General features: G+C 39.1%; 6 protein-coding genes across 11 annotated transcripts; 4 read left to right on the top strand and 2 right to left on the bottom strand.

The window, feature by feature from the left end:
* The first annotated feature begins 232 nt into the window (after positions 1 to 232).
* Positions 233 to 2,342, top strand: LOC141835348 (F-box/kelch-repeat protein At5g26960). Its single transcript, XM_074722798.1, has 3 exons — positions 233 to 1,557; positions 1,830 to 1,902; positions 2,087 to 2,342. Exon 1 carries the CDS (start codon positions 263 to 265, stop codon positions 1,544 to 1,546), a length of 1,284 nt encoding a protein of 427 aa, XP_074578899.1. The 5' UTR covers positions 233 to 262; the 3' UTR covers positions 1,547 to 1,557; positions 1,830 to 1,902; positions 2,087 to 2,342.
* A 328-nt stretch (positions 2,343 to 2,670) lies between these two features.
* LOC141835359 (psbP domain-containing protein 6, chloroplastic) lies at positions 2,671 to 4,700 on the top strand. Of its 3 annotated transcripts, none has more exons than XM_074722820.1 (4): positions 2,671 to 3,016; positions 3,500 to 3,816; positions 4,205 to 4,399; positions 4,492 to 4,700. In XM_074722820.1, exons 1-3 carry the CDS (start codon positions 2,671 to 2,673, stop codon positions 4,373 to 4,375), a joined length of 834 nt encoding a protein of 277 aa, XP_074578921.1. In that variant the 3' UTR covers positions 4,376 to 4,399; positions 4,492 to 4,700. The 3 variants fall into 3 exon arrangements, with proteins under 3 accessions (XP_074578921.1, XP_074578913.1, XP_074578908.1); XM_074722812.1 differs by having other exon boundaries at positions 4,482 to 4,700; XM_074722807.1 differs by having other exon boundaries at positions 4,205 to 4,700.
* A 739-nt stretch (positions 4,701 to 5,439) lies between these two features.
* On the bottom strand, positions 5,440 to 8,991 carry LOC141845034 (uncharacterized). 4 transcript variants are annotated; one of them, XM_074733072.1, is made up of 4 exons: positions 8,504 to 8,991; positions 7,057 to 7,525; positions 5,952 to 6,214; positions 5,440 to 5,854 (listed from the first exon to the last, which is right to left on the bottom strand). In XM_074733072.1, exons 2-4 carry the CDS (start codon positions 7,435 to 7,437, stop codon positions 5,770 to 5,772), a joined length of 729 nt encoding a protein of 242 aa, XP_074589173.1. In that variant the 5' UTR covers positions 7,438 to 7,525; positions 8,504 to 8,991; the 3' UTR covers positions 5,440 to 5,769. The 4 variants fall into 4 exon arrangements, with proteins under 4 accessions (XP_074589173.1, XP_074589157.1, XP_074589147.1 ...); XM_074733056.1 differs by having other exon boundaries at positions 5,440 to 6,214; positions 7,057 to 7,541; XM_074733046.1 differs by having other exon boundaries at positions 5,440 to 6,214.
* Positions 8,992 to 9,569: 578 nt separating this feature from the next.
* LOC141836493 (U2 small nuclear ribonucleoprotein A') lies at positions 9,570 to 13,025 on the top strand. Its single transcript, XM_074724001.1, has 8 exons — positions 9,570 to 9,764; positions 9,921 to 9,961; positions 10,460 to 10,589; positions 10,672 to 10,877; positions 11,626 to 11,799; positions 11,987 to 12,037; positions 12,167 to 12,328; positions 12,704 to 13,025. Exons 1-8 carry the CDS (start codon positions 9,683 to 9,685, stop codon positions 12,707 to 12,709), a joined length of 852 nt encoding a protein of 283 aa, XP_074580102.1. The 5' UTR covers positions 9,570 to 9,682; the 3' UTR covers positions 12,710 to 13,025.
* A 3,195-nt stretch (positions 13,026 to 16,220) lies between these two features.
* LOC141848218 (uncharacterized) lies at positions 16,221 to 17,104 on the top strand. The gene has a single exon (XM_074736283.1). It carries the CDS (start codon positions 16,329 to 16,331, stop codon positions 16,986 to 16,988), a length of 660 nt encoding a protein of 219 aa, XP_074592384.1. The 5' UTR covers positions 16,221 to 16,328; the 3' UTR covers positions 16,989 to 17,104.
* Positions 17,105 to 17,732: 628 nt separating this feature from the next.
* On the bottom strand, positions 17,733 to 25,352 carry LOC141829843 (uncharacterized). The gene is made up of 16 exons (XM_074717361.1): positions 25,114 to 25,352; positions 24,608 to 24,702; positions 24,317 to 24,430; positions 23,370 to 23,474; positions 23,203 to 23,274; positions 21,313 to 21,425; positions 21,107 to 21,235; positions 20,933 to 21,001; positions 19,966 to 20,053; positions 19,795 to 19,866; positions 19,622 to 19,722; positions 18,797 to 18,914; positions 18,648 to 18,707; positions 18,437 to 18,547; positions 18,087 to 18,201; positions 17,733 to 17,977 (listed from the first exon to the last, which is right to left on the bottom strand). The coding sequence occupies exons 1-15, from the start codon at positions 25,247 to 25,249 to the stop codon at positions 18,097 to 18,099; spliced, it is 1,488 nt and encodes a 495-aa protein (XP_074573462.1). The 5' UTR covers positions 25,250 to 25,352; the 3' UTR covers positions 17,733 to 17,977; positions 18,087 to 18,096.
* Positions 25,353 to 25,751: the final 399 nt, after the last annotated feature.

The following is a 25,751-nucleotide window of genomic DNA, read 5'->3' as shown; positions in this document are numbered from 1 at the left end:
GGACATATATTGTTAACATATATTTTAAAAAATTAGAAAGTAAATCAACTTTAATAAAAACATTATAGCTTCTATAGCATTAAAAGTATTTGTTTTTAAAAATAATTTTATATAAAAAATAAATATCAGTGATAAAGTGGAATTTTTCCTTGATATAAAGTATGCATGCGTACATTGAAACATTTGTATTTTTGTTACATTTCCAGTATTCTTTTCTTCCGTTCGACGGGAGAAGAGGAAAGCAGAGGGAGAAGGGTTAGCCATGGCGGACGCCTGCAACTCTCGGAGCCTCTCGTGGCTCGTCAAGCCCTGCCGCCCCGATCCCCGCCGCGAGATCATCGCCCGGACGCCGCTGGATATCATCCACCACCTCAGGCCGTCTTCCGCCGCCCCAATCGTGTCGCTGCCTGACGATCTCCTACTCGAGTGCCTCTCCAGGGTGCCGACGTCCTCCCTACCCGTCCTCCCTCTCGTCTGCCGCCGTTTCTCCCTCCTCCTCGATTCGCCCGCCTTCCTCCGCGTCCGCCGCTCTCACGGCCGTCTCCGCCGCACCCTCCACGCCCTCTCCCTTTCCGATCTCGGTCGACTCTCCTCCGCTTCCCTCTCCGCCGATTCTTCCTTCGACGCCTCCTGGGACCTATTCACCACTTCTGCCGGAGCAGTCTCACTCGAAGCCCTCGAGGGATCCTTTTCCTTCGCTCATGCCCGTGTGGCGGTCCTCGGACGCTCGATCTACATCATTGGCCGCGGAGCTACCCTCCGGTACGATACTTGGACTGGGGCGGTCTCCCCTCGGGCCCCGACCATTTTCCCTCGCAAGAAATTCGCCACCGCGGCAATCGGAGGCAAGATCTACGTGGCCGGGGGAGCCGCCCGTACTTCAGCGGTTGAGGAGTACGATCCGGTGGCCAATGTGTGGCGGGTAGTGGCGGAGGCCCCAAAGCAGCGTTATGGCTGCGTCGGCGCTGCTTCCGGAGGGGTGTTTTACATTGCCGGAGGTTTGCGCGTCGGCGGAGGCAGGACTGGAGTGGAGGCTGGGAGGCTGGACGCCCATATTTGCGCTGGATCTATGGATGCTTACCACGTGGAGGCGGGTGCGTGGGTGAGAGGCCGGCCGGGCGCCGGGGCTGGGTCGGCGGCTGCGGTGCCCGGAGGTTGGTGCGTCGTTGGGGCATGCGGATCGGGGCCGTACGTGTACGTGGTAGCAAGCCACGCGGTGGAACTGTCCTTTTGGCGTTGGGAGGGGAAGGTGCGGCGGGTCGGCGGCGGTGAGTGGACGCGGCTGGTACCACCGCCAGTGCCGGCCCGTGTGGGCCTTGGCGGGGCTGTACGCTTCAGCTGCGCTGCCGTGGGGGAGGAAAAGGTGGTGGCGCTAGTCCAAGTCTCTGTCGGGTGTTCAGGCGGCGGCGCTGCAAGATGGCGTTCGGATAATTTGGCGGTGGAGGGCGCATTGCTAGTGTACGACATAAGGAGCGGCGAATGGAGTCGAGGCCCGGACCTGCCTACGAGACTCCGACGAGCCGCTGTTGTCTGCGTTGAGTTCTGACGAATTCCACGGTACCACCTACCATGTAGCGTCATTAAGCATTCACCAAGAGGTTGATAGTTATAGATGTGATAGTCTAAAATGATGATCAAATTCAATGTTTGAGATACGTCTATGTTCAATCGCTTGCTTTCTTGGATCCAAAGATCTGGTACTCTGTAGTTTTTCTCTGTTCTCTTTAGCTTTTGTTCTCGTTCATCCTCTCAGTGGAGTACTAACCACTCGCATCATTGAAGCATACTTAATGAGACTGGTAATATCTTCTTAACAATTATCTTTTCAGGTATTTGGACAAGCTGTTCCTGTGCCTGTCCATAAGCTTGGCATCTGCTGAGATTAAGTTCATATGATTGCTGGTGAGGCTTTTAATTTGTTTCCTTTCACTCTTCATCTAGATTTTGAGTTCTCTCTATTCCACATGAAATATTGTGATACAAGCATTTAGTCTGTGCAAATCTATCTTTGCTTGGACTTGATTGCTTACTGGTTGTCACTGGAGGCAGCAGCCATGTGATTGTTATACATATTTTTTGTTTTCAGTTTCAGAATCCCGAGCATTCATGGAGTGTCTTCTGTATGCTCCGTGCCAATTGGCAAGTACAATATTGGCACTGCATCTGATGAGTTATTTTTCCATGAACACCTGAAGGTTGCTCTACATGGTCAAGACAGAAGATTAATATATGAATTTTTGCCACATGTTAGTACATTGTTGGACCGACTCATAATAAGATATCATGACATTAGTGTAAAAGTAGTTTGGTTGGTTTGTTAACGTCAAGTCTGGCATTTAGTATATATCATGAAAGAATGAAATGACTGTTGAACTTATATTTTTCTCACATCTAGACTTTTATTATCCACTCTTTTTGTGTTGGTCTTTGGTCTGAAAGAGTAGATCATTGTTTGGAGAGTAGATCATGTTTACTGTGTTGCTGAAACTTGAGCATTTGTATCAAACTTTATTATCAATTAAATAAGATCAAGCTTTATTATGAATTAAATAAGCTGGAAGCAGTTTTGCTAGCCTTTGACTTGGTCGGGCCCACATAACAAATTGGCTCGGATAAGATTATTAAAGCGTGGCTACTCTGCTCTGCTTTGCTCCTTCCTAATCCCTCGCCATGGCCAACGCTTCGGTCGCTCCCTTCACTCCGCTTCTTGCCTCCGTCGTCTCCACGGCCGCCTCCTCCCGATCGCCCTCCTCCCCTCCAGAATCCATCTCCGTAGTCGCGACTCCGAGCAAACCTTTAGACAACAACCACCGCCACTCCGTGCACAAGTACTGCTTCCTGGCTCGGCGGAGGGACCTCCTCGCCGGGGTTTCCTTGTCCGCGATCTTGTGGAAGGAGCCTCTCTCTTCGCTTGCCCGTGAGGTGGAGGTGGGTGCGTATCTGCCGCCGTCCCCTGCCGACCCTTCCTTCGTCGTCTTCGAAGCAACCTCCAAAGACACGCCCGCTCTTCGTGCTGGTATGTACCACCTGTTCCGTTACAAGCGTCTATATCTTCTTCCTACATTCTCGATTGGATATGCATTATGCGGTTGGTTTGATATGTGTGCTTAATTCTAGATGGCAGCTATTGTTCTTTGTTACTCCTTTGCTTACCTCTCTCTTACCTTATTAAGTTCTCATCATTTGGTTAATTGTTTATCTAGAGAACTAGTAGCAGCTTTCAACATACTTGGGAATAAAAAGGCACAAGGTCCATAATTATTCTTTTAACAGTTTAAAACATACCCTTTGTTACCTATCCTTACCTAGACTATGGATTAGAAGCATTCCTTTTTCTGCGGTGTGCAACATTATTGAGCTTGTGTGAAAAACATTTTAGTATTCATAAAACAACATATGGATGAAGACGCCATGATATTTATTACATGTGATGCATCCATTTTGCACTTTGATAGTGGTTCTTATTGCTCTTCAGCATCTCATAGGTTTTCCTGCGCAGGCAATGTGCAACCATACAAATTTATGCTCCCACCAACTTGGAAACAAACACGTGTTGCAAACATACTCTCAGGAAATTACTGCCAACCAAAATGCGCTGAACCATGGGTAGAGGTGAAATTTGAAGATGAAAAGCAAGGCAAAGTTCAGATTGTGGCTTCACCGCTAGTTCGGCTGACAAACAAACCCAATGCTACAATTGAAGATATTGGAAGCCCTGAGAAATTGATTGCTTCTCTTGGACCTTTTGTCACTGGAAACACATTTGACCCTGATGAGTTACTAGAAGCATCTGTTGATAAGCTTGGTGATCAAACAGTAATTTCTTAACTTTTGTCTCTCTTATACAATAATTCTAGTGCTTGTATGTTTATGTGTCTTTTCTTTTTAGCCTAACACTTTTAAGCTTATTTTAGGAAGGTAGCGACTTGAGAAATTATAGTTAACCATTCATCATCTCTTCCATAAACATAGACATTATAACTAGCCATTCATGACCTCAAAACGGTGATCATTCTCTAGTTTACAAGTTTCCTTTATTTTCTTGTGGCTTGACTGAATTACATCTTTGGTCATCTTTCACCACCATTGGTTAAATTACATCAGTCAGACAATTTTTCATAATGTTCTTGGTTCTTTACATTATTCAAGAATATCAATTGAAATGAGCTTATTAGCTTATCATCTTTCATTATCCCAATTGCAGTATTACAAATATGAACTTGAGACTCCATTTGCTTTGACGGGCTCACATAATCTAGCAAAGGCCACTGCCAAAGGAAATACAGTAATCTTGTTTGTAGCAAGTGCTAATGACAAACAGTGGCCAGTTTCTCAGAAGATTCTCAGAGCAATGCTTGACTCATTTCAAATATGAGTATCCTCATGATCAAAGCCCAGTGTGATTACCTTCCTTCTACTCTAATGTTGTTAATGTCTTCATATCTCCCTCCTAAAATTTAAATCTGAAAATTTGATTTTAGCATCTCCAAGAGGCAACAGAGCGGAGCTACTTAAAGCCCTACTAAGAGTTTACTCTTTTAATCTACAAGATGCAAGGCTTTTCCTATTCTTCTCAAAGTTACGAGACATTTTCATATTTTTGGACAGTGGTTGAAAGTACCTTTTTTCCTTTGTGAATGGAATTGCCACAGAGGATGAATAAGTGTTAAAGAATTGGCTAAGATTAATCTCAATGGAATTTTGATGTAGAAAACATTGGAAGGCTTCTCTTTGCTTTCTTTATTATGAATCATGCTAGATCCTTTTCTTTTGATCTGTTCTGCATCATTTATTTTCATCATTTCATCAACATCACAAAGGGGAGCTTTGGCGCAAAGATAAAGTTGTTACAGCGTGACTTAAAGGTCACAAGTTTGAGTTTCGAAAATACTCTTATAAAGTAGGGTAAAATTGTGTACAATAGATCATTCCTTGGGATCTCACATTGACGAGAACTTTATATACCGGACTGCCTTTTATTTCATCAACATCAAACTTGATTTGCGTAATGGAATTTGACCAGAAATAAAACAGTAAAAGCATCATATTTTGCTTGTCCTCTCTTTCCAAGAAGGGAAACATACAAGTGTAGTTTGTGAATTTTTTTTGCAAAAGTTAGATATCAAAGAACTTTAGCAGTTTCACGATGTACTCGTGACATTTTTGTCCAACTGATGTAACAATCATGTTATGAAACACAGGATCATGTTCATGTTGCTTCGATGTTCATGATGTTTGCTGGAAGCTACGCGTCATTTATAAGAATTTTCAAAAGATAATCTATAACAGTGATATAATTCTATTATTAGCTTGACGTAAACTTAAAGAAGTCACGCAACGAATAGAACGATTCGTAAATTAAATTAATATAATTCAATCGACTTAACACACTAATTTTTACCTGCATATAACACCACAATTTTGTCCTAAGCAATTCCGTTACACAAGATAGCCATGAATTTATTAAAAGTAGAGTTTGGATATTAGTTCTATTACACAATTTACCGCTTCAGTTCCTCATCGAAAGACCAGACAGTGAGAAAAAGACAAAATAAAGTAGAAGTGGAAGGAACACAGTCGAAGGTGGTAGAACAATCAATAACGCAGAGGCAGTAAATGCAAGGTTCAGAAACAATCATTCGCAAAGCTAAAACAGCATGGCGACAACCAAGTAGTAGAAATTTCTTGTAGCTGCTCCTTTCATGGTAGTTAGCTAGCCTTGGCAACTGAGAATCGCATGGCAGCAACAGACTCGCCATAGACACTATTTCAACATTTCACATCTGTCAAACCAGTGTAGCCCGGGATTTCCACATTTGACCGGTGAGCACTTCTTTTACGAAGTGCTGTCAACCTGAAAACAACCAAGGCAACTATAAATCAGAAATTTATTGCATGTTAATATACTAAGAATGCTAAAAGATTTGAGCATCAGGGTTTTTGGACATGACATCATCATCCCGGCGTTAATGTCGTAGATTGATTTCCTGTCGTGGCTGCTGCTTTTGTGGGACTTGTTTTTACTATGTTTTTGCTTCCGAGGTTCTTTCTTTATGATCCTGTAACGTCGATGGTGCCCCTTCACAGTGTGGCAGTCAGATGTAACCGGTGGGTCATAGACATCTGGTGCCCACTTAACAGACAATTTGGTATTCGGCTGCACGCCTAGTTGCGCACGGCTTCCTTTCAAGGCTGAGATAAGCTTTGAAGTAGACTGGGCAAGCCAATATAAGCCATTCTTATGCATTAAAATAATGAAGCTATTTACATCAACTATTCTTCATCAAATAAAAATTGATTGTCAGATAAGTTGAACGCCCTACGATCCTGATCAAATTTAATCAGATTCTAGTATACGTTAAACTAAGAAGCAATTCCACAAAAACTTAAATAACCAGGTAAATTCAGATAGGTATTGAAGACACTGAAAGGTTGAATTGGAGAATGTGCCATACGAACTGTACTTATGGTGAAAATTACAAATAAACCAGACAAACCAAATCAACGAATCAAGCAGGTTGATTAATAACTCAAATAAAATCATTGTCCTTCCCTATTTCGTATCTATGGCATTTTACCCCTAGTGGGCCACTTTCTCATTCAATAAATGTGTATAACTTTGGGTCACTTTTTGGAGAAATACAGGACAATCTGAAACTTTTTAAAATCATATTCAAGATTAACAAGTCAAAATTGGCTGACATGTCTTTTTTTTTAAATCATATTCAAGATTAACAAGTCTAACATTGGAATATTACATTGACAATTACAAGTACCAACTGATTGTTTTAATGTCTATGACCCTTTTGTGGCCATAAGTGAATGTGCAATCCCACTCTGCATAAGCTTATACAGCCACAAGCAGCTTAAGGGGAAGCCTTTAAAGCAATGATCAATATGAGGACGAGGTTCATCCTAACATTAGTAAGGAAAACTATAGAAACATGTGGAACCTGGTTTATCCTAACATTATAAGCAACAACTTAATGCAACATCTCTTTGTAGCATAATTTGGACAGCAGATAGATACACAAATTGGTGTGGAAAAGAACTTACAGGTTTTTCAGAGTTCTCGACATCTCTTGTTATATTCAGTGGTTCTCTTGTGTCCTGGGAAGGAGGTGATAGCCAATATTCCATTAAGTGCCCAGAAACATGCTTGTTAAAATCCTCCAATTTATTATCATCCATTGGAGTTACGTCAACCTGATCGACAGCAAAAGTTTCATCCTGATCTGTATCATGGTCACTATCACATCCTACCTTATAAGAATCGCCAACATGAAGGATTCCATTTAAAAACTGTCCAAGTTCTCCAATTATCAGTTCATCCTTCTCATTAATAGACAAAATGTCAAGATCCTCCGAGGCTACATTCTTCAAAATATTTTCCATGATTGTATGAGTACTGCATTCATGCTCCACCAGTGATTCCATGAAGTCAGGACTGCAAAAGAATGGATCAGTCTCAAAATCCCTAGAAGTTATCTTTTTGCACGACAAACAGCTGGCCGTTGCTTGAACCCTGTAAAATAGTTTTCCTTTTAATAATCAGTAATATATATGATAAGTTAATGAAAGTAAAAGTATATAAAAAAAGTTATATGTCACAGCTAAGTTCTAGATCATAGTTGTAATAACTGATGTTCCAACAGAGGGATTTTTGTTAAAAGATAATTCAACTTACAAGATATTGATAAACTTTGAAGTGGTGAAATAAACATAATAAAATTTTTGAAGCACATGTAATGTAGGTATAGCTCTTGGTTCGAAGCACAAGAACCCAAAGTGTATAGCATAATATCTGAGAAGATGATCTATTGAAATTGAAATTTCATTCACAATCCATTCTTGTGCAAGGTGCTTGGAATCGTACAGGTATTTATATTGAGTTAGTTTCGAGAAGATCTAGTTCCAGGGAAAAGAATCACATTTGGAGGAAGATAGGATCTGCAATTACCATTCCTTGTCAAATGAACCAAAAAAATGATTTTATCATCTTTTCATTTGTAAACAAGAGGGGAAAATTTCCAAGTAGCCAAATCTGCAAACAGCAGAAGCAAGGATTGACCAAGTACAATAACGATAACAAACATCTTGTGGTAGACTTTTGGTTTCCTGCAGCAATTATGGATTTCATTTACGAAAAATGCAAGAGGATTATTAGTTATATTTTTATGACCATTTACCTAGACAACCTATAAACTGTTTGGTTGAATGACCTAGAACCGCAAACTGTTTAGTTATACAAACCGACTGAATAAGTGTCACCAGGCATATCACCAACTATTGAGCACTGAGTACTGGCGAGCTGATGACATGTTCAAGCAACCCCGAGGGGGGAAATTCCGAGACAAACAATCCCCTCCAAATTAAACGTCTTAAGAACAAAAAACAAAAGCATCTCATCAAAACGCAAATTTTCTTTAAGTACCTAAAAGATCTATCCTCATTAAGCAGTAATCTATAGAATAATAACAAATCAAGAAAATAAAGGAAATACCTCTGTCAAGTTTCTTTAGTCCGCACCAAGAACAGCAAAACCCCAAACGTTAAAGATGCCCAAGCAACTCGAAGCACGAGAAGGTACCGCAAATTGATGAACGAGGAAACAAGACAAAAGGAAGCAGGAGAAGAAAACCTAATTTGTTCGCAACCGGGGTGAGATTTTAACACCCCTCGGGAAGTAAATGTTAGCTAAGATTACTACGACGATTCCACTTATTACGCGTTTGTTTAAGACGGCTGGAACTGGATTTGCTATAGGAGGTCAACGAAGAAGAAGAAGAGTAGAAAGCCGGTCGCGGGTGGAGGGTTTCTCCGAGCACCGAAGGCATGGTCGATGCTCTTCGAAACAAATGGCACAAAGCCCTAATCCGCCGCCGATCCCAGAGTTCCGAACTCGTCCGATCGCATTCAAAGCGAGAGGATCGAAATATCAAGGAGGAGGAAAGAGGAAGACGATGCAAATTGCGCAGCCCGATCGATTGATTGGAAGGAAAGCGCAAGGAGGATTATAAAGGCGCCGTTTTTATTTAGCGGGATAGTCGGTCAGACGTTACCCTAACGGGACCACGTGTTCTTAAGGCTTAGTCCATTAATTACAAGGGTAGATCTGTGTGTCCAAACAGTGGGTGAGGATAAGTATCATTCCGTGGAAGGATAAGTATGAGGCTTGAGAATCGCCGCTGTGTCATCCAAGCCACCAAACAGCGGAAAGAGCCTCGCGGCGGTGCCAGCGGAGCTATGACGTCGCGGTACAGTGTTGCGAGGCGAATGATTGGTTTAATTTTCCTGTTTGGTGCCAGGCACAGGCACAGTGTTTGACCAATAGCAAGCACGCGGATTCGTAAACCGTAGCCGCAAAAGATGACTAGGCATCGTGTTCAACCGTTTCGTGTCAAAGCCAGCAAGACCGGACCAAATAAACCGATTCGACCGATTAAATCGAGAATAAAAAAAAGTGAAAGCGGGCTGGCGGATCCAAATAGGCAGAGATCCGAATCCGTCGACACGACAGTGAAGAAAAGGGATCGGTGGTTCTCCGCGGTCGCGGTGCCGCACGGAAACCCTACGCGAGGTTTTTGTTCCATCGCGTTCCGCCTCCAAGCGATTGACGACGGTTCTAAGTCTTTTTCGAGTGTAGCGGCGGGCGGCGGCGGCGGCGGAAGCAGCAGAGGAAATGGTGAGGCTGACGGCGGACTTGATATGGAAGAGTCCTCACTTCTTCAATGTCATCAAAGAGCGCGAGCTCGATCTGCGCGGTGAGTACTTCGCCATCTGCTACGTGACTTGCTTGCTTGTTCTTTTTCTTCCTAGTGTCTAGGTTTTCTTTCGTTCCACGGCCTATCGTCTTCTACAAATCACCTGCATTTGCAGCCGTCGTGGTTCTGATGTGATGTTTCTGATGGTGGTTTCAGGTAATAAGATCGCGGTCATCGAGAACCTTGGTGCTACGGAGGTGAGTTGGACTTGGCACTGATTTTTGTCTCTATTTGTTTCCTGGTTATCGTATTTATTCTTGAGCTTGTTTTATGTGTCCCTGATCTTAGATTACATCAGAGCTGGACTTATGTCCTGGCATACAGTTCAAAATTAGGCTTTTAGTGTCAGTATTAATTTCCCGCAAGGTTTGATTGTGAAGTGACTAGCAAAATCAGATGGATACATTGGATTTTTCAACATTCAATACTGGTTTTGACTTGGAAATGCAATGTAATTTGTGTTTAACGTAATATTTATCACCTGTGTGACAAAGCATCGTTACTGTGATTTGTATGCCTAAATGCATACCGTTAATAAAAATTGGACTAGTCCTTGTCACAATATTCATTTCCTTATCTTACGTACTTGTTTGGAGAGAGAGAGAGATCCAACTGAGAAGATGATATTCGCCCTAGAATCTTTATCTTGCATATTCACGCTGTATATTTATCTGATTTACTTTTTGTCTGTGCAGAACCAGTTTGACACCATTGATTTATCTGATAATGAGATTGTGAAGCTTGAAAATTTTCCCTACTTAAATCGTCTTGGTACTCTGTTGATCAACAATAACCGCATCACTCGTATCAATCTGAACCTTGGAGGTTGTATCTTGGGGCATAAACAGAATTACCTGCCTGTAATTCATTACCTTTTAAATCACTTTTCTTCCACTCATTTTTGCAGAATTTTTACCAAAATTGCACACGCTGGTTCTCACTAATAACCGGTTGGTAAACCTGGTGGAGATTGATCCTCTTGCATCTCTTCCAAAGCTGCAATTTCTTAGCTTACTGGATAATAATATTACAAAGAAGCCAAATTACAGACTGTATGTGATTTACAGACTCAAAAAGTTGCGTTTGCTTGATTTCAGGAAAGTGAAACAGAAGGTTGGTTGAGTTAATTTTCTGCTGGATCTGTCTTACAACTGTGATTCATACAGGAAGCATGTTATTTTCTGCTGAATCTGTGTTTTATTATTTTAACCTTACTATATATTTTGCTATTCAAAGCATTACATCTACATTCAAATAGTTATTTTCTATGTTTCTTTGCTAAATTAATTTTCTAAAGAGTAGTGGCCAGATGTATGAGTCTGTTACTTGGACTAAGCATTTATGCCTCCTTGAACTGAGTAAACAAGAATATGAAAGCATATGGGTGCAATGATCTAATCACATTGAAGTAAATTATAGAGGAAATAAGTATCCCCTCCAGAGGGTTGAGATTGTGGTTGATTGAAAGGTCAAGGGATCGTTGAAATTAATTAGCATCAAATCCATGCCAAAATTTAGGTTCACATGGCCAGATTAGTGCTAATTCATGTCGTATGTTAATATGAGTCGGCACAATACTGAACTATTCCAAGCTACGAACAAAAGTAGTAAAACAAGATCTAAAACCTTGGTGTACAATTTTGTTAATGTTTGTATTTAAAATTAGTTCATCTGAAATATTACATTGCTGATTCTGAAGGGTGATTTACCATAAATTTCCAGTGTTTAAATTTTAGAGGTAAATTACTGAGCATGATAATTTTGCTTGCTGCTCCTGTAAAATTTATTGTTTTGTTTTATAATATGCACTTGTTTCACTTTTTTGTTGTTATTGTTGTATGGGTGCTGTTTACACTACTAGGAGAGGACTGAAGCAGAAAGGCTGTTTGCATCTAAAGAAGCTGAAGAGGAGGCAAAGAAAGTAGTAATTCCAAAGACATTCACGCCAGTTGAGGCTCCAACTGAACCAACTGTTTCACAATTAGAGCAGCCTCCTAAAGTCACCCCTACTCTAGAGCAAATTACTGCTATTAAGGTAACTCCTCCCTCATTGCCAATAAATGAAGTGCCAGAAATAAGTGTTCTTCCTAATGTAATGCATCTTTTTAATTTAACTGCTCATTATCAGAGGTACTTCTATCATGATGCTGAATGACCTGTGTTTGACAACTTTACTGTTAGGAATTGCCCCATTTGTTGATGTAATAATTTCTTATATGCAGGCTGCGATCATCAATTCTCAAACTCTTGAAGAAGTTGCTAGGCTTGAAAAGGTATGTTCATCACTATCTAACAGGCTAGTTAAGCAGTTATAGTAGGATACAACTGTATAAAATAAGTCTTTGTTTTTCTTCTTCTAGTTTTAATGGGTTACCTGAATAGGTTTTCTTGCTGCTATACAGGCACTAAAGTTAGGTCAAATTCCTGAAGAATTTATGAATTTGGGCAAGGAGACAAATGCGTCGGAAGATATGGTAGTTGATACAGTGAAAGCAGATGACCAGAATGAAGGAAACGAAGTTCAAGACAATGAGCAGAATGAAGATGTTCAGCCAATTGAACAGGTTCTCTCGACCTAATACTCTACTTGCATTGCCTTTTATTTGGTGTATTAGAAACTGTCAAATTGGCAAAACACCACCACCACCACCATTGTTGTTGAAGCATTGGGTAAATATGCCAAAAATCATGGGCTCATTTTTTGTTAAAAGAACTGTCTGATTTAATACAGTGTACTATACTTTAATAGATGGAACTTACGTTCTGACATCTGATAAACAGCCAGTGAAAAGTTTATGCAACATATCTTCGCCAGAGACTTTTTTTGATTTTTTTTTTCTCACACATCTAACATCCTGAGTTCTCTTTGCATTTGGGAGGACTGAACTGTTTCTTGAAGAGTCATTTCTAATGCCTTCTTGTTCCTTTCTCCTCTTCAGGACTAGGAGCTGATACTGCAATTGTGAAGGGGGTCTACTGCTGGTCCTTTAGTTATCGTTCAACTGTTTGAAGCTACAAATGGGCAACTGAGTGTAAAAGCAATAGCTGAGCTAATTCCTATTCATGCGAGCAACCAAGTGTTTGAAGCCACTTGCATTTCTATTCTATTTCATATGGAAAAAAGCACCCTTCTGTTAACAAAGTCCGTTTCTGTGAAAGATATAATTCTGTATTAATCCATCCAATGAATGTGAAAACTGTGTGCTTGTTCTTGTTCTACTATGGAAAAATTGCCTGTCAGCCTCGGATGCTTTAACTACTAGTAGTTTCTCTGGAGTTGCCACTAGATTATTTTGGATTGTGGGTGATTTAATTTTGATGATATATAAATGCATTGATTGAATTAGCTCATATAGTTTGGTGAACCGAGTAAATTCATCAGGATTTTGGTAAAGGTTCGAGCTCAGGTCAAACTCTGATCAAAACAATAAAACAGTGCAGCTCCAGGTCGAGCGCTGGGTGGCCTAGAGTTGGTTCATGTACTGTTCAAACTGGAGGTTGACAATCCTTTTCTTTTGGCAGAAACAGTGGAACAGCACGGAAATAGAGAGGCCGTCTAAAGTAATGGAACAACTTGGAAGTGAAGGGGAAAAAAAACAACAACAAAACAAAACTTGAAAGTGACGAAAGAGGATGCGAGCACACAAAATCCCTTCTGCCGCAAGCTTTAGGACGCTCCCACCATAACGACGATCATGTGTGTTCTCTGGATCTCTCCCTCGCTGGTTCCTCAAGGCACGTTATTTTTGCCCTAAAAACCCATGTCTTTGGCCGAGTTCTCGGCACGCAAAGCATAACAGCAATATGGATCTTGTTCATGAGCTTTAGAGTGCAAAAAAAAAAAAAAAAAACCACAATGTTCAAAGCTTAAAGTATTCTATAAAAATCATGTTGGTTAGGATGGAATAGAATGTAATCAAAATGTTGCTTGTTTTGTTTTTATTCTTTATAAAATTGATATTCTGTGTGTCTTTCTATGCACACGACATCCGTCAGTAACTGAGTGCGTAGCACGCCTGAATCACTTTCGAACGTCCCGACTCGCTCTGACACGCACTTAGTCACGGACGCTGCATACACAAATTCCAGTTCTATGGAAGTTTCTCATTGGCCATAGGGTAAATTTGAAAAATACAAATAGACTTGTCGGACGATCCAATATCACAAGTAAGTTGAACACCGCGGATGTATAAGGTACCTAACGTGGGAATCAAATCCTCCTTTGACGAATGATATAAGGATGAATTATCATTTTAAGGAATGAGTCATTTCATTCCATCCACTATTGAATGATAAAAAAGAAATTTAGTATTGATCAACTGTAATTTTTCGATTTATCTCCTTACATATGATCGGAATGAGGATAAATGTATTAGTAAAATGGACAGAGGGAGTGGAACAAATAGATTGAGTTCGAAGCATGGGTTAAATTAAAAGTGTTAAGTGAGTCAATACAAGTTGAACAGATCAAGAAGAGTAGTGAGCCGGTTGGACGGAAACGGACACATATTAGGAGAATCAAGTTAAATTGTCTACGTTTAACTACTCACATGGCCATTTTCATTTCTATTTCCATTCGGTTCCACTTTCATCGACCGATCGACCTAAGGACTATAAACTAAAATGCAACGAAAAGTTAAGCCTTTAGAGGACGCATTTCTTCTTGCCCGTTCCTGAAAATCCTCCGTGAGCAATCATTGTTCGCGATAATTATATTTTCTAATGGCACTAGTCTTCTTCTTGTGTATAATTTAACCATTATTAGTTGGTCACAACATACTATACTTTAATTTGATTAGATAAAGCATACAATGGACTCCAACTAGAAACTAAACATGAATTGTTGTTTATATATGCATTTCAATTAAAGATGCAAATAGGAAGCTTTTGTTGTATGCATTCAATGAGCTAAAAAGTTATTGTGATTAATTAGAACAATAATCTATTAAAGCATTTCAATCAGAGGAGTGGTTCCACATGTTAAAGTTGCAATATTTATAGTTTATCACTTTATCTGCATGAACAAATTATAAACTGTTTATTTTTTTTTTAAATCCTCCAAAAATGAAGTGTTATATATGAATGATGTTCCTTAGTCAAATGTGTAGCTCCCAAGAACTTTTATAGTAGGTGCCCCTCAAAGACCTATGAAATAAAATATTAGAATTCTCTATCATAATTTGGAGTTTATTTCTTTCGTTTTTATATTTATAAATATGGGCCACCATTTGCTTGCACATGTTAACCTTAATCATGAATGAAATTTAGTTAATAATAGTGAAATGTTAAATTGAAATGTAGTTCCCGATAAAATAAGAAAAGTTCACCTAACTTTTAAAATATTTGTCTCATTTCAAATTTAAATGAGATGTTCGGATAATAAAAATAATAATAGGAGCTCTTAGTAAAATTTATGATAAACTTTTATAGATTTTTTTTAAATTTTACTCAAAAGATGTATCAAGAGAGATATTCCATCAAATTAATGATATATAGATATATAGAATTGATATCCTGCGCGATTAAATTTATGCAATCGTGCGCGATTAGAAATTTTTCACCAGCATGACAAATTCTACGACTAAAAAAATCCTAAAATCCCTCCCCCCCCCCCTCCCCTCACACACACATACACGATCCTAACTCTAACCACCCAATCTCGATCTCTCTGTTGTCGCCTCTCCCTCTCATCACTTGATCCCGATCCACGATGGCTACGACGGATGGTTCTTTCGGGGCAGTGATAAGAGAGAGAGAGAGGCAACGGTAGAGAGATAGTGATCAGGTGGTTAGGATTAGGATCGCGTGTGTGTGCATGGTGGCAGGGGGGGGGAGGGTTTAGGATTTTTTTTAGTTGCAGAATTAGCTACATTGGCGAGAAATCTTTTATTATACACAGTCACGTAAATTTAATCGGGTAAAATATCAATTCTTTTATATATATATATATAATTATTATTTCAAACAATTACAGTAACTTAAGAGAAAAAAGAAAAAAAAATCAGAATCAAAGTCCAAAGTAGGCTTCAATGAATTTCAAATCTCGCTTTGTCTTTTCCGGAGGTGGCGCGGTGGGAGCGGCGAATGCGTGCGCTCCCTGGCGAGGAGGAGGGAGGGAGGGAGGGAGGGAGGAGGCTTTGCTGAGACGCGCGCGGTGCAGTGGTTGCAGTGGCGTTGTCCACGAAAACTCAGTCATTATTGTCATGGTCCACTCCGGCTCCGCCTAGCTCATATCATCCCTCCTCTTCCAATAAGCGAACGTATATATCTTCATTTTCTTTCTTTCTTTCTTTAATTTCTTTAATTCTTCTTTTTCTTCTCCAATGTCAGTCATCATTTCCCACCGCTCCGTTGCACCGTTCCACACTCCACCTAGCTTCTCACAAGATCCGCCCGCATCCTCCCCAGTTCCCTCCCTCTCCTTCTATAAGTCACTTCCTTCTCCGCCCACTTTTTCTTCTTTCTCTGTGGGGGTTTTCTCGTCTTCTGCGAGGTTATTTAATTAACCTCGCAGGGATCAGAAATCAACCCCTTGTGCGTACGTAGCTTGTTAGTTGAGAGATTATGGAACTCCATGCCCACGCTGCCACCGCCAAGAAGCTCTGGAATTATCTGCGAGTAGCATTTTTCATGATGAGGAAAGGTTTCGCGTCCAGGCGACGGCTGGCCATGGAGATGAACCTCCTCATGAAGCGAGGCAAGTCCCTCGGCCGCAGCCTCATCTTCCAAAGCCACCACCACCACCGCCCGCCGGGGAAGAATGTCTCCACCGTCTTCGGCCGCCGGGAGTACGAGTTCTCGTGCAGCAACAGTCCCAACTACCCTGTTTTTTACCACGGCAAGCGCCACCGCCGCAGCTACTTCCCCTGCCTGCACGCCGTCGTCTCTGACGACGACGCGACTCCGTGGGCCGCCGTGGTGCCGCCGAGGATCGAGTACTCCCCGCTGCCGGAAAACTTCTTCCTGTCATCGTCGTCGTCCCGAGATCTAGCGCTGGGGGAGCAGCGCACGCCGCTGCCGTCCGCTTCATCCCCATCCTCCGTCCGCGTGGTGGACTACTCGTCGGAGTACGAGGAGGAAGAGGAGGGAGGAGGAGGGGAGGTGGACGACGAGGCGGAGGAGTTCATCAAGCGGTTCTACGAGCAGCTGCGATCTCAGAGCCGCGTCGCATTGCTTCAGTACCAGGAAATGGAGTACCAGCAGATGCTCGCCAGAGGATTATGATCGATCCATCTATATATGTACGTACGTAACGATATATAATCAAATATGATCATGCTCATGCATGTTTCATTTGCAGTGTGGTTTGTGATCTTTAATTAATTGGTATAAATTAATAAGCCGGTTCTATTACTACTACTCTCGAGACTCGAATCACGATCAGTGGAGAGAATGAATAAATGAAATGCGTTTGAGATCCATGGAAATTAATATTTGTTCGACCATGTGAATCAATCATTATCTACGGGATGCTTTCGATCGAAAAAATTGCTGTGCCTGCCTGGTCGATCGAGAGCTAGGTTTGCAGCACATTTCGATCGATCGCATGACCCCTCACCAAGCCAGATTGCATCGCACGGCATCGATCTATTAAGAGTGTCGCGTCAAGTCACAAATTTTGTTCTTCGCTTGCCAGCATCGATCCAACTTGTCATCGTCGATAAGATGGTGCGTCACTCGTTTGCATTTTGTTGACGTCCACGATGAGCAAAGTTCATCAGGGAAATACGAACTGACAAACATATACACCTGTTTACTAATTCAGTGCACCACCAAAGACAAACTTGGTGCGGAATGTAATGAAATACCATGTATAGTGTATGAAATTATTGCATCTACGTTTATTATATCAATACGTATTAAAATACAGAATTAATGCACCTATTATTTGATATAATATCCATGACATTTATCATATTCATCTTTCAGATTCCCGTGTAATTTGCCAAATCAAGTAAACTCTTAATATATTTTAAGAGAGAAAAAAGTTGGGATAATACTAGTGTACTGTATTTCTAATGACAAAAAAAATTATTAATAAAGGAATCCTTATTGAAACTGAATGCCTCAATCAACAATGTTCTCTACAGACCAACAAACAGTTTGAATATCCTGCAACTTCTGTAAGATCCATCAATGGGAATCCAGCAACAAGTGCCTCCAATGGGGTGAATCGCCATGAAGGAATCTTTTCAGAAAATCTAAGACCAAGACTGCAATAAACATTCAAGAACAATGTGTTTGGGATCTTCAAAGAGGCCAGTATCATGACATGGAATATGGTAAATGATATTGAAAAATGGAATCAGGAGAGAAGCTTACTCCAGAAGCATTAATCTGGACTTTGAGTGGCTTTTATTACCAACTCTTCTGTAGTGGTACCTATTATCTCATTGGCACGTTTCAGTGGAAGGCAGAAAATCCTTCCGATAGAGTCCTGAAATAGAAGTTGCAACCAAATGGATACACCACATCAATGATCGGATCAAGGTCTAATGCATAACATAATGGAGTCGATATCCAATAAAATGTTTGTATTTACTACGTTTGCCTGGATGATCATAGAGAATCATCTCAGGTACTTGACATAGAGAAGCTTGACAGAGCTTTAACTGACTGAAAAAAATAAGAATTTTTTCAGAAAGGAAAAAGTGGTTATTTTGCAATCTTACTCTAGCAACAATTCCAAGTCTCTCCAACTTCTGGACAGCATCTAGAACCTCAAAATTGCATTTCATTCCGAATTCTTCCTCAATGAGCTCTTCACACCGAATGTCAAGATCCTACATGCAGATCCAAATATATTGAAATTTCATATAATTGTACTATGATATTCAGTATGACATAAAGATGGAAATATGCGACTATGCAAAGAAATAGAACCTGCATTGTAGCCTTCCCTTGCTCCATCAAAATAAAATAAGAAACTATAACCTCTTTGACCTAAATATGTTCAAGAATTCCGTTGATCAGCAAAAGAAATGCAATTGTTCTATCAATAAAAGTTATCAAGATTCGTGTATGGAACCTACTTCTTGTTGGATCACATCATCACACAAGTGTAATAGTGTGCCTCTCCCACTATCCAATTGTTTGTCATACATTGACTGGGTGATTAAGTTTCTGTAAGTCTCCATGTTTTGCTGAAACCTGCAGCATAAATGGAAGTTAGCATTTGATAAATCAGGAGAAGATATTAACCACAATTTAAAATCAAAATCCCATCCAGAAGTTTGGTCAAATATAATGGCTGTTTAGCAATCACTAAAGCAATATAGAAAAACATGAACATGAAAGCAACTTCATGATAGTAAGCCTCATTTGCAGAAAGGATTGGCTAGTCCAAAAACTGCTAATATTGTATGGGATATGTAGCAAAGAAAATGAAAATAATTTTTAACCATAAAATAGATAAAAAAAAAAGAGGAGAGAAATGAAAAAAAAACAAATGATCCTATGCGCTGAATTACTTTAGTTAACAGAAAAATGCAAGAATGATTTTGGACTAAAGTCCATACCAACAGCATGGGCATTCACATAAAAAGCAAATTATAAGGGCAGCATTAAAAAAACTCAGTCGAGTTTTTAACATTCCTTGATTTAATTATGCTTTACTGAAACAAAAACAAGCATCAATGTCATCATACAAACAATATCGAAGCCAAGATTAAGGAAAAAAATTAAGTACAAAAGGTGTATCAGATAATTCCTAGTGTTTAAGCATTATGATGATTGTTTTAAAAAAAATCTAATTGTGTCTCATCCTAAACAATTCAAGTACAATACAAATTAATGTCCTTGTGCCAAAAGAAGCATAGAAAAAACATATTTTGAGTAAAAGTTGAAGAAGTGCTTACGAAAAATAGACCTTAGCACAATAACCAACAACACCAGAGAGGACAGCAATAACAACCCATATATCAGCTTTGGGCATTTCAAGAGAACTAACAAGAGTAACCTGCAACATTCAGGATCCAATCTGAATATCATTTCTGGTGGAGAATTCAACTGGTTATTTATTTAGACATACAAGTCCAATTATGACAGAAACAATAAATTTGACCCAATCCATAGGTGTTAAACTTGGATTTTTCTTTTCAGGCTGCAAAACAAAATAATATGTATCAAATATTGGTTAAAACAGAAATTTGACGCTAAAAATGCAAGCGTCTTCTTTTTTTTTTCTAAAAAAAATGCTGACCAAAACTAGTTCCATATCTGCCATAGGTATAGTCTTGTAGTGCTTCACAAAAATTCCTCGGTCCATCTTGTTCTTGTCACCAGCTCGTCTGTATAATTTCCATTACACATAAGGGGTTAGATGTCAATCTGATGCTAAAAGATTCATTTCCATGCATAGGGTTATACTTCATAACATGAGACTGGGCTTTCTTTTCAAAGATCAAGTCTGAATTTCATAGAAAAAGAAAGAGTAAATTAGGAAAATGGTACTCAAGGTATGCCCTTCTATCAATTTGGAACACAATTTATCTGTTCCAAAGTCACCCTTTTGTTTCATCCTGGCATTTCAGCAAATCAATTTGATAGTGGGGGACAGAAAGTGACAGGGTGACCTAATCAGCATATTTTGGAGTTGCATATTCCTCTTTCTTATTTTCTCAATCAAATTTCATGCTCCTTGATTCCTTTATTTCTTTGTTCTCCTTGTTGACTCTATCTCCCACTCCTTCCCATCCCATCAGCTGTAGACTCCACCATCCACCCTTCATGTCCACTATGTAGACACAAAACTAACCATTGTCAGTATGGTCAGCCACCTAGCCATTCACATAGGAATGAGGGTTCCAACTGTTTTGATGCCATGCTCTCGCAGCAAAGGATCCCAGAACAACAGTAAGCGATTTTGATGGCGATCGAAGGTGGCATTGTCTTGAGCGAAGGTGGTGATGGAGGCATAAGAGAGAAAGAAGCACACAAAGGAAGAACAAGAAAGGTATGAAATTGACTGGATCTATTAAACTATGCTAATTGGGAATCCCAACAAAATGTCTTCCTCTGGGAAATAGATTTGCCCACCAAAGTAAAACATTAAGGTAAATTTAAGGATGACAATGGAACAAAAGAAATCTTGTGTACCAAATTTAATTAGGAGCAATACTCTGTGGAGTATGGTTGAAATTAATCAGAAAAGGAAAAGGTAGACATACCTATAGACAACAATCATCCTATCAAAAGTAGGCTCCTGTATCATAATCTTCCCAAACAAATTTCGCATGCTTTAACCGACAACGGAAAGGCAAGAAAAACAAGCATCAGCAGTAAAGCTATGAAGTTAAAGAAGAAAAAAAAGAAAACAATCATGATATATATGAAAACTTTACCTCAGTTCCATGTTTTCAATCCTAATTCGTTCAACAAACAACTCTTCTGTTTCAGAATTAGGTTCATCTGTTTTTTTGGGATTACTCTGTGGCCTTTTGTCTCTCCTTTTGGGAAACAGCAATTGTAACCTGCACCAATTTTCAGCAGTAGCAAAACCATAAGGTAATTAAGCAAGGGAAGAATTAAGAACAGAAAATATCAGTACCTTGTTTTCTTAAGCAACCACCTCCAAATACGGGAAATGATCATATCAAGTTTCTCCATTACAAAGTAATCAGTTGTTTGATCTATTCCAATGCCACGACGAAATATTACATACTTCAGAAACAAATAAAAAATCATGAGTGTCTGATGGAAAAAAGGTGAATTTAACTTTTACAAAATAATTTATGATAGGAAGAGCTAAAAATTGGTGAAATAAATTTTCATTATATACATTCAAAAAATGAGAGACTACCAAGATTTTCAAAGCATTTCTAATCAATATATGCTCCAACACTAGAGCAGCATGCACAAGAAAAATATTAAAACTACAAAGTTGGTTGAATCTCTCCATTTTGTGTTAAGGGAACCAACGTAGGTTGAACCATAAAGAAGATGCTGTCTTCATGTCCCAGATCCTCATGCTAATGGGATCCTCTTCCTCATGCTACCAAGTAGCCAATGGACCAGAAGAGAGAGGTGGTTGAATTATGCATTGTGTCATCATATGAAGTGTGATAATATGTTGAGATTAACCTCCAGATCTTTCTGAATGGATGGAACTCATAATCTCACTGTCACTACAAATTTCATGTCAACTTTCAGTAACAACTCCAAAAGTCACTGCTAACCGTTCGCAAACAGTTGTTGAACAAAATGACAGCAACTAGCTTTCAAATGCTCAACTATTCACAATAATATGCCAACATCTCTAATGCTCTCAATCCCATCCAGCGCCACAAGCTGTAACATCGCAAGCAATATGCAATCTTGCAATAACTGATAAGAAGGTAGCACACACAATGACATACCATTGCAGCAGGTGCATGTAAAAACCCAATGCAACCAAGTGCCAGGCAGTGCTGATTGCGACCTCGACAAGCAGCCATAAGCAGCAACAACCATGAGATGTGCCCTTTCTTTGGGATAAACAAGGGCTGTAGCTGGGCCCTATGAACAATTGCTAGGAACTTTAAGCAACAGGGTGCAGGAGGTTTTTTTATCAGATTACTTTGATGCAGTCCTTTGATGATGCTCTATGTGTGCTCCTAAGATCTGGGTGATGATCATGAATACCAGTCTACCTATTGTTCATTTGTTTGTTATTGTCGCTGTCCTTCTAAAGGAAATGGGAATTTATTAACTCTTTTCCCTTCCCTTGTGTATGTGTCCCTCTGAATTCACCTGAAAGTGAGTTGTATATCAATTTAGGTTAAGAATTTGCCTATCCTATGATTGGATAGGAATGCCTATGTTTTTATAGGTTCCCTTTGCAGCATTTATTTGGTCAATCAGGTTGAAGAACCTGGCCTTTCATATATTACACATGGCAACTGCAAACTAACCAGATTGTATTAACTCCTTTACTAACTATGATCAGAGAAAACCCTGGCACATTTTTGCATAGATCCAGTATGTACGTAGATCATTTGAAATGAACTCAAAGCTTACCAGTTGCATTGTGGAGCATCCAGGTGAGATGCCAAAAAAAACTATGTATTCATATGCTACAACTAAATGAAAAACATACAATAGAGAACAACGAACAAGATTATTGGCATTTCTCCCTATTAAGCAATTTAAATAAACTGTAAAGCAACCATACAAAATTCAAAGATTATTCAAATAGCACTACACATCTGAGAAGCAAAAATTTGTAAATGATTTCTATGAATTATGATGTATAATCTATGACATTTGAAATTTGGATAGACAATGGCAATATTTAACAAAAAAAAAGTATCATATTATTTCCTCCAAAACAGTTATTCAGATCAGAATATAATAAGATATACTGTCTTTGCCAAAGAGAATCAAGAGGTTCATGAAATAAAATGGAAAATAGGAAACTGAAGCATCACATGTTCGCATAACAAGAAAGCTATAGTAATACCTTATCTGAAAATTCTGGAAGATTGTCATGATGGTGCTCTTTAAAATACCTTGATAAAAGATGTTTGTCGAGCTACATTAACCAATATCAGTTTGATTTGTGAGCAAAACCGTTTGAACAAAGATGTGTAAAAAATGCATGTTCTTCATAATCTATGCATTACTGGCCTTGGACTCATCGACTTTGATTGGTAGGTTCAACAAGTACTGTCCACTATGTGCAACATCAATCTCCTCGTCAGTTACTATTTTGAAGTTGCTCTTTTCCATTATCTACATTTCAATATGAGGATAATAGAATATATTGGAATCAAGTAGAATCAAATGTCATTTGTATCAAGGAATTGTCAGATAACACAGCTATTACAAAATAATACATTTTCTTGACTAGATGTTCATGATTTATCTAGGTAATTCATATGATACAACATAAATTTAAATACTCTTAAACAATATAAATGGCCAAATAAATAAACCAGATTAGGTTTGTATATTGTTTATTCATTTTGATGTTTCAGTTGACCTTGGTCTCTTTTGCCTGATTTTATTATACAAGCTTGTATGGTATTTGCCACATTGTGAAGATAGATCATTGGATAAATAGAATTTCTCAAGTCCTAATGGCCAACAAAATTTCTCCTATTCTTGTCTCTTCTCTCTATGGTCACATGATCAACAACTGAGGTATACTACTTATATTGCATCACCTAATCCACTGGATCAATTCTTTATATTCCTTAAGCGAATTAAGGATTACATTTCTATTTAAAAGCATTAAGAAGGTAGGAGGAAGAAAGTTTCCAGTTATATATGCACAAACTTTTACTCTTGACATCAGCCAACTAAGAATACTTTGTGATAAAATCATTCTTCACTAAGTTGTAACAACCCATTATCTTTAACAGGAAAAACAAATTCCTTTAAGTTGCTAATGACCAACTTCTAAGTCAATATAAAACATCTTATGATATGCAAGCATTTCATAATGTTAAATGCTCAAAAGTTCAAAGGTGCTATCAATTGTGTTAGTTTTAATAATTCAGGTACTCTATCTAACAGATAACATAATCATGAACTTGATGCATTTCATATGGAGATTTACAGTTACAACTCACCTGAAAGAAATATGTCAAGAAATTTTGCTCAAGAATACTAATTTCTTCAGATGTTAAATTCTGCTGCTCCAATCTCTTGTCACCATGAACAGGATCAAACAGGGAATACAGTTGCTGACATGACAAAATTATCTTTCAATATTGAAGTAGATACGCTTAGACTGATCAATTAAACACTTAATTATTGTCATGGGATGAAGAATAAAAAGAGGATAATAATAGGGCATCCGTGAGATACTAACAAAAAACCTGTAAAACAATTTTCTCAATATGTAACTGTTGGTAACATACCATCAGGTCTTCAAACTGAAGAAGATACCATGCTCTAATAGTATACTCAATTCTCTTACAGAGCTTCAAAAATTCTGTCCGATCAGAACCGTGCTCTGAGAGAGAAAATCATGTCAAGGTGGCTGAATAGATCGCGGGGATAATGAACAAGTTAGAAAATAAAATATAAACAAAGTATAGAACACGGAGTTATACTAGGAGGTAGTGTAGCATATAATTCATAGAGCAGGCTATATCATTCTGCAAGAGCAATCAAACCCAACACTATCGAGTTATATCTCCCGTATCGTTATGCCTAATTTCTGCTCATATTTTAGTCCATTGTCCAAAATATGTTGATCATCGTGAATAATGGAGATTCAAACTCTTTTTTTCCATCATCAAACAGACCTATAATGCAGATCAACAAAAGGGGAAAAAGCACCTCGCGAACACTTGCAAACTAGGTAATTCACACGCATTAGATGAGAGTAAGATTTAAGAAAGAAAGAGAAGAAGTGAAGCACCAATGAGATCGGCGAGCTTCATGACTAACTTAGGCTTGAGGATGGGAATGACGGATTCGCGCTCCAGCCGGATCACATCCTTGCTCCGGCAGCTGCTCTGCAGCTCGCCTGTGCCGCCTCTTCCTCCTCCTTGCATTTGGCTTAAACAGATCTGCGGAGAAAGGATTCAGCTGGGGCTCTTCTAGGGCTATCCGATTGAGGAATAGGAAGAGAACGAAAGAAGAAGGCAATCAAGGGACGGGCGGGCATAGCAATGATCAGAGCGGGCAGGAGGCGCCACGGCCCCTCATAAATAGTGGGACAAAAGGAAGGTAGAGAGTGTAAACGATATAAAATTAATTAAATAGAAAAAAAAGAAAGGTTTTTTTTTTTTTTCCTTTTTTTTTAGTTTCGTCCAAATTGATTCATGTATTGTTTTTAAAAAATAAATAAATTGATGTGCAATTTATCAAAACATGCCATTTTTAGTTATAAATCATTAAAAAAATATAAATCTAAATTTATTTTTTAAAACGAGTTCATTTTAATGAAAAAATGAGCCAAAACAAGAGGAAGATCATTCTTCTCCAAAATTAATTAGATAGGTAAGACAAGCAGTTTTAAAAAGCAATTAGATTTTTAAAATATTATAAATCAAC

This window comes from Curcuma longa, chromosome 1 (genome assembly GCF_044706935.1).
Source record: "Curcuma longa cultivar G26 ecotype Majalengka, Jawa Barat chromosome 1, ITB_CL_G26_1.1, whole genome shotgun sequence".
NCBI lineage: Eukaryota > Viridiplantae > Streptophyta > Magnoliopsida > Zingiberales > Zingiberaceae > Curcuma > Curcuma longa.
The sequence above is the reverse complement of the archived record's forward strand: the minus strand, read 5'-3'. Positions and strand labels throughout refer to the sequence as shown.

Coding starts and splice junctions, on each gene's coding strand:
- LOC141835348 (XM_074722798.1), top strand. CDS start 263: ATGGCGGACGCCTGCAACTCTCGGAGCCTCTCGTGGCTCGTCAAGCCC.
- LOC141835359 (XM_074722820.1), top strand. CDS start 2,671: ATGGCCAACGCTTCGGTCGCTCCCTTCACTCCGCTTCTTGCCTCCGTC. Junction 3,017..3,499: donor CACGCCCGCTCTTCGTGCTG/GTATGTACCACC, acceptor TTTCCTGCGCAG/GCAATGTGCAACCATACAAA. Junction 3,817..4,204: donor ATAAGCTTGGTGATCAAACA/GTAATTTCTTAA, acceptor TCCCAATTGCAG/TATTACAAATATGAACTTGA.
- LOC141845034 (XM_074733056.1), bottom strand. CDS start 7,437: ATGGAATCACTGGTGGAGCATGAATGCAGTACTCATACAATCATGGAA. Junction 6,215..7,056: donor TCGAGAACTCTGAAAAACCT/GTAAGTTCTTTT, acceptor TGGCTTGCCCAG/TCTACTTCAAAGCTTATCTC.
- LOC141836493 (XM_074724001.1), top strand. CDS start 9,683: ATGGTGAGGCTGACGGCGGACTTGATATGGAAGAGTCCTCACTTCTTC. Junction 10,590..10,671: donor TATCAATCTGAACCTTGGAG/GTTGTATCTTGG, acceptor TCATTTTTGCAG/AATTTTTACCAAAATTGCAC. Junction 11,800..11,986: donor AGCAAATTACTGCTATTAAG/GTAACTCCTCCC, acceptor TCTTATATGCAG/GCTGCGATCATCAATTCTCA.
- LOC141848218 (XM_074736283.1), top strand. CDS start 16,329: ATGGAACTCCATGCCCACGCTGCCACCGCCAAGAAGCTCTGGAATTAT.
- LOC141829843 (XM_074717361.1), bottom strand. CDS start 25,249: ATGCAAGGAGGAGGAAGAGGCGGCACAGGCGAGCTGCAGAGCAGCTGC. Junction 24,703..25,113: donor GAAGCTCGCCGATCTCATTG/GTGCTTCACTTC, acceptor TTTCTCTCTCAG/AGCACGGTTCTGATCGGACA. Junction 18,548..18,647: donor AAGGGAAGGCTACAATGCAG/GTTCTATTTCTT, acceptor ATCTGCATGTAG/GATCTTGACATTCGGTGTGA.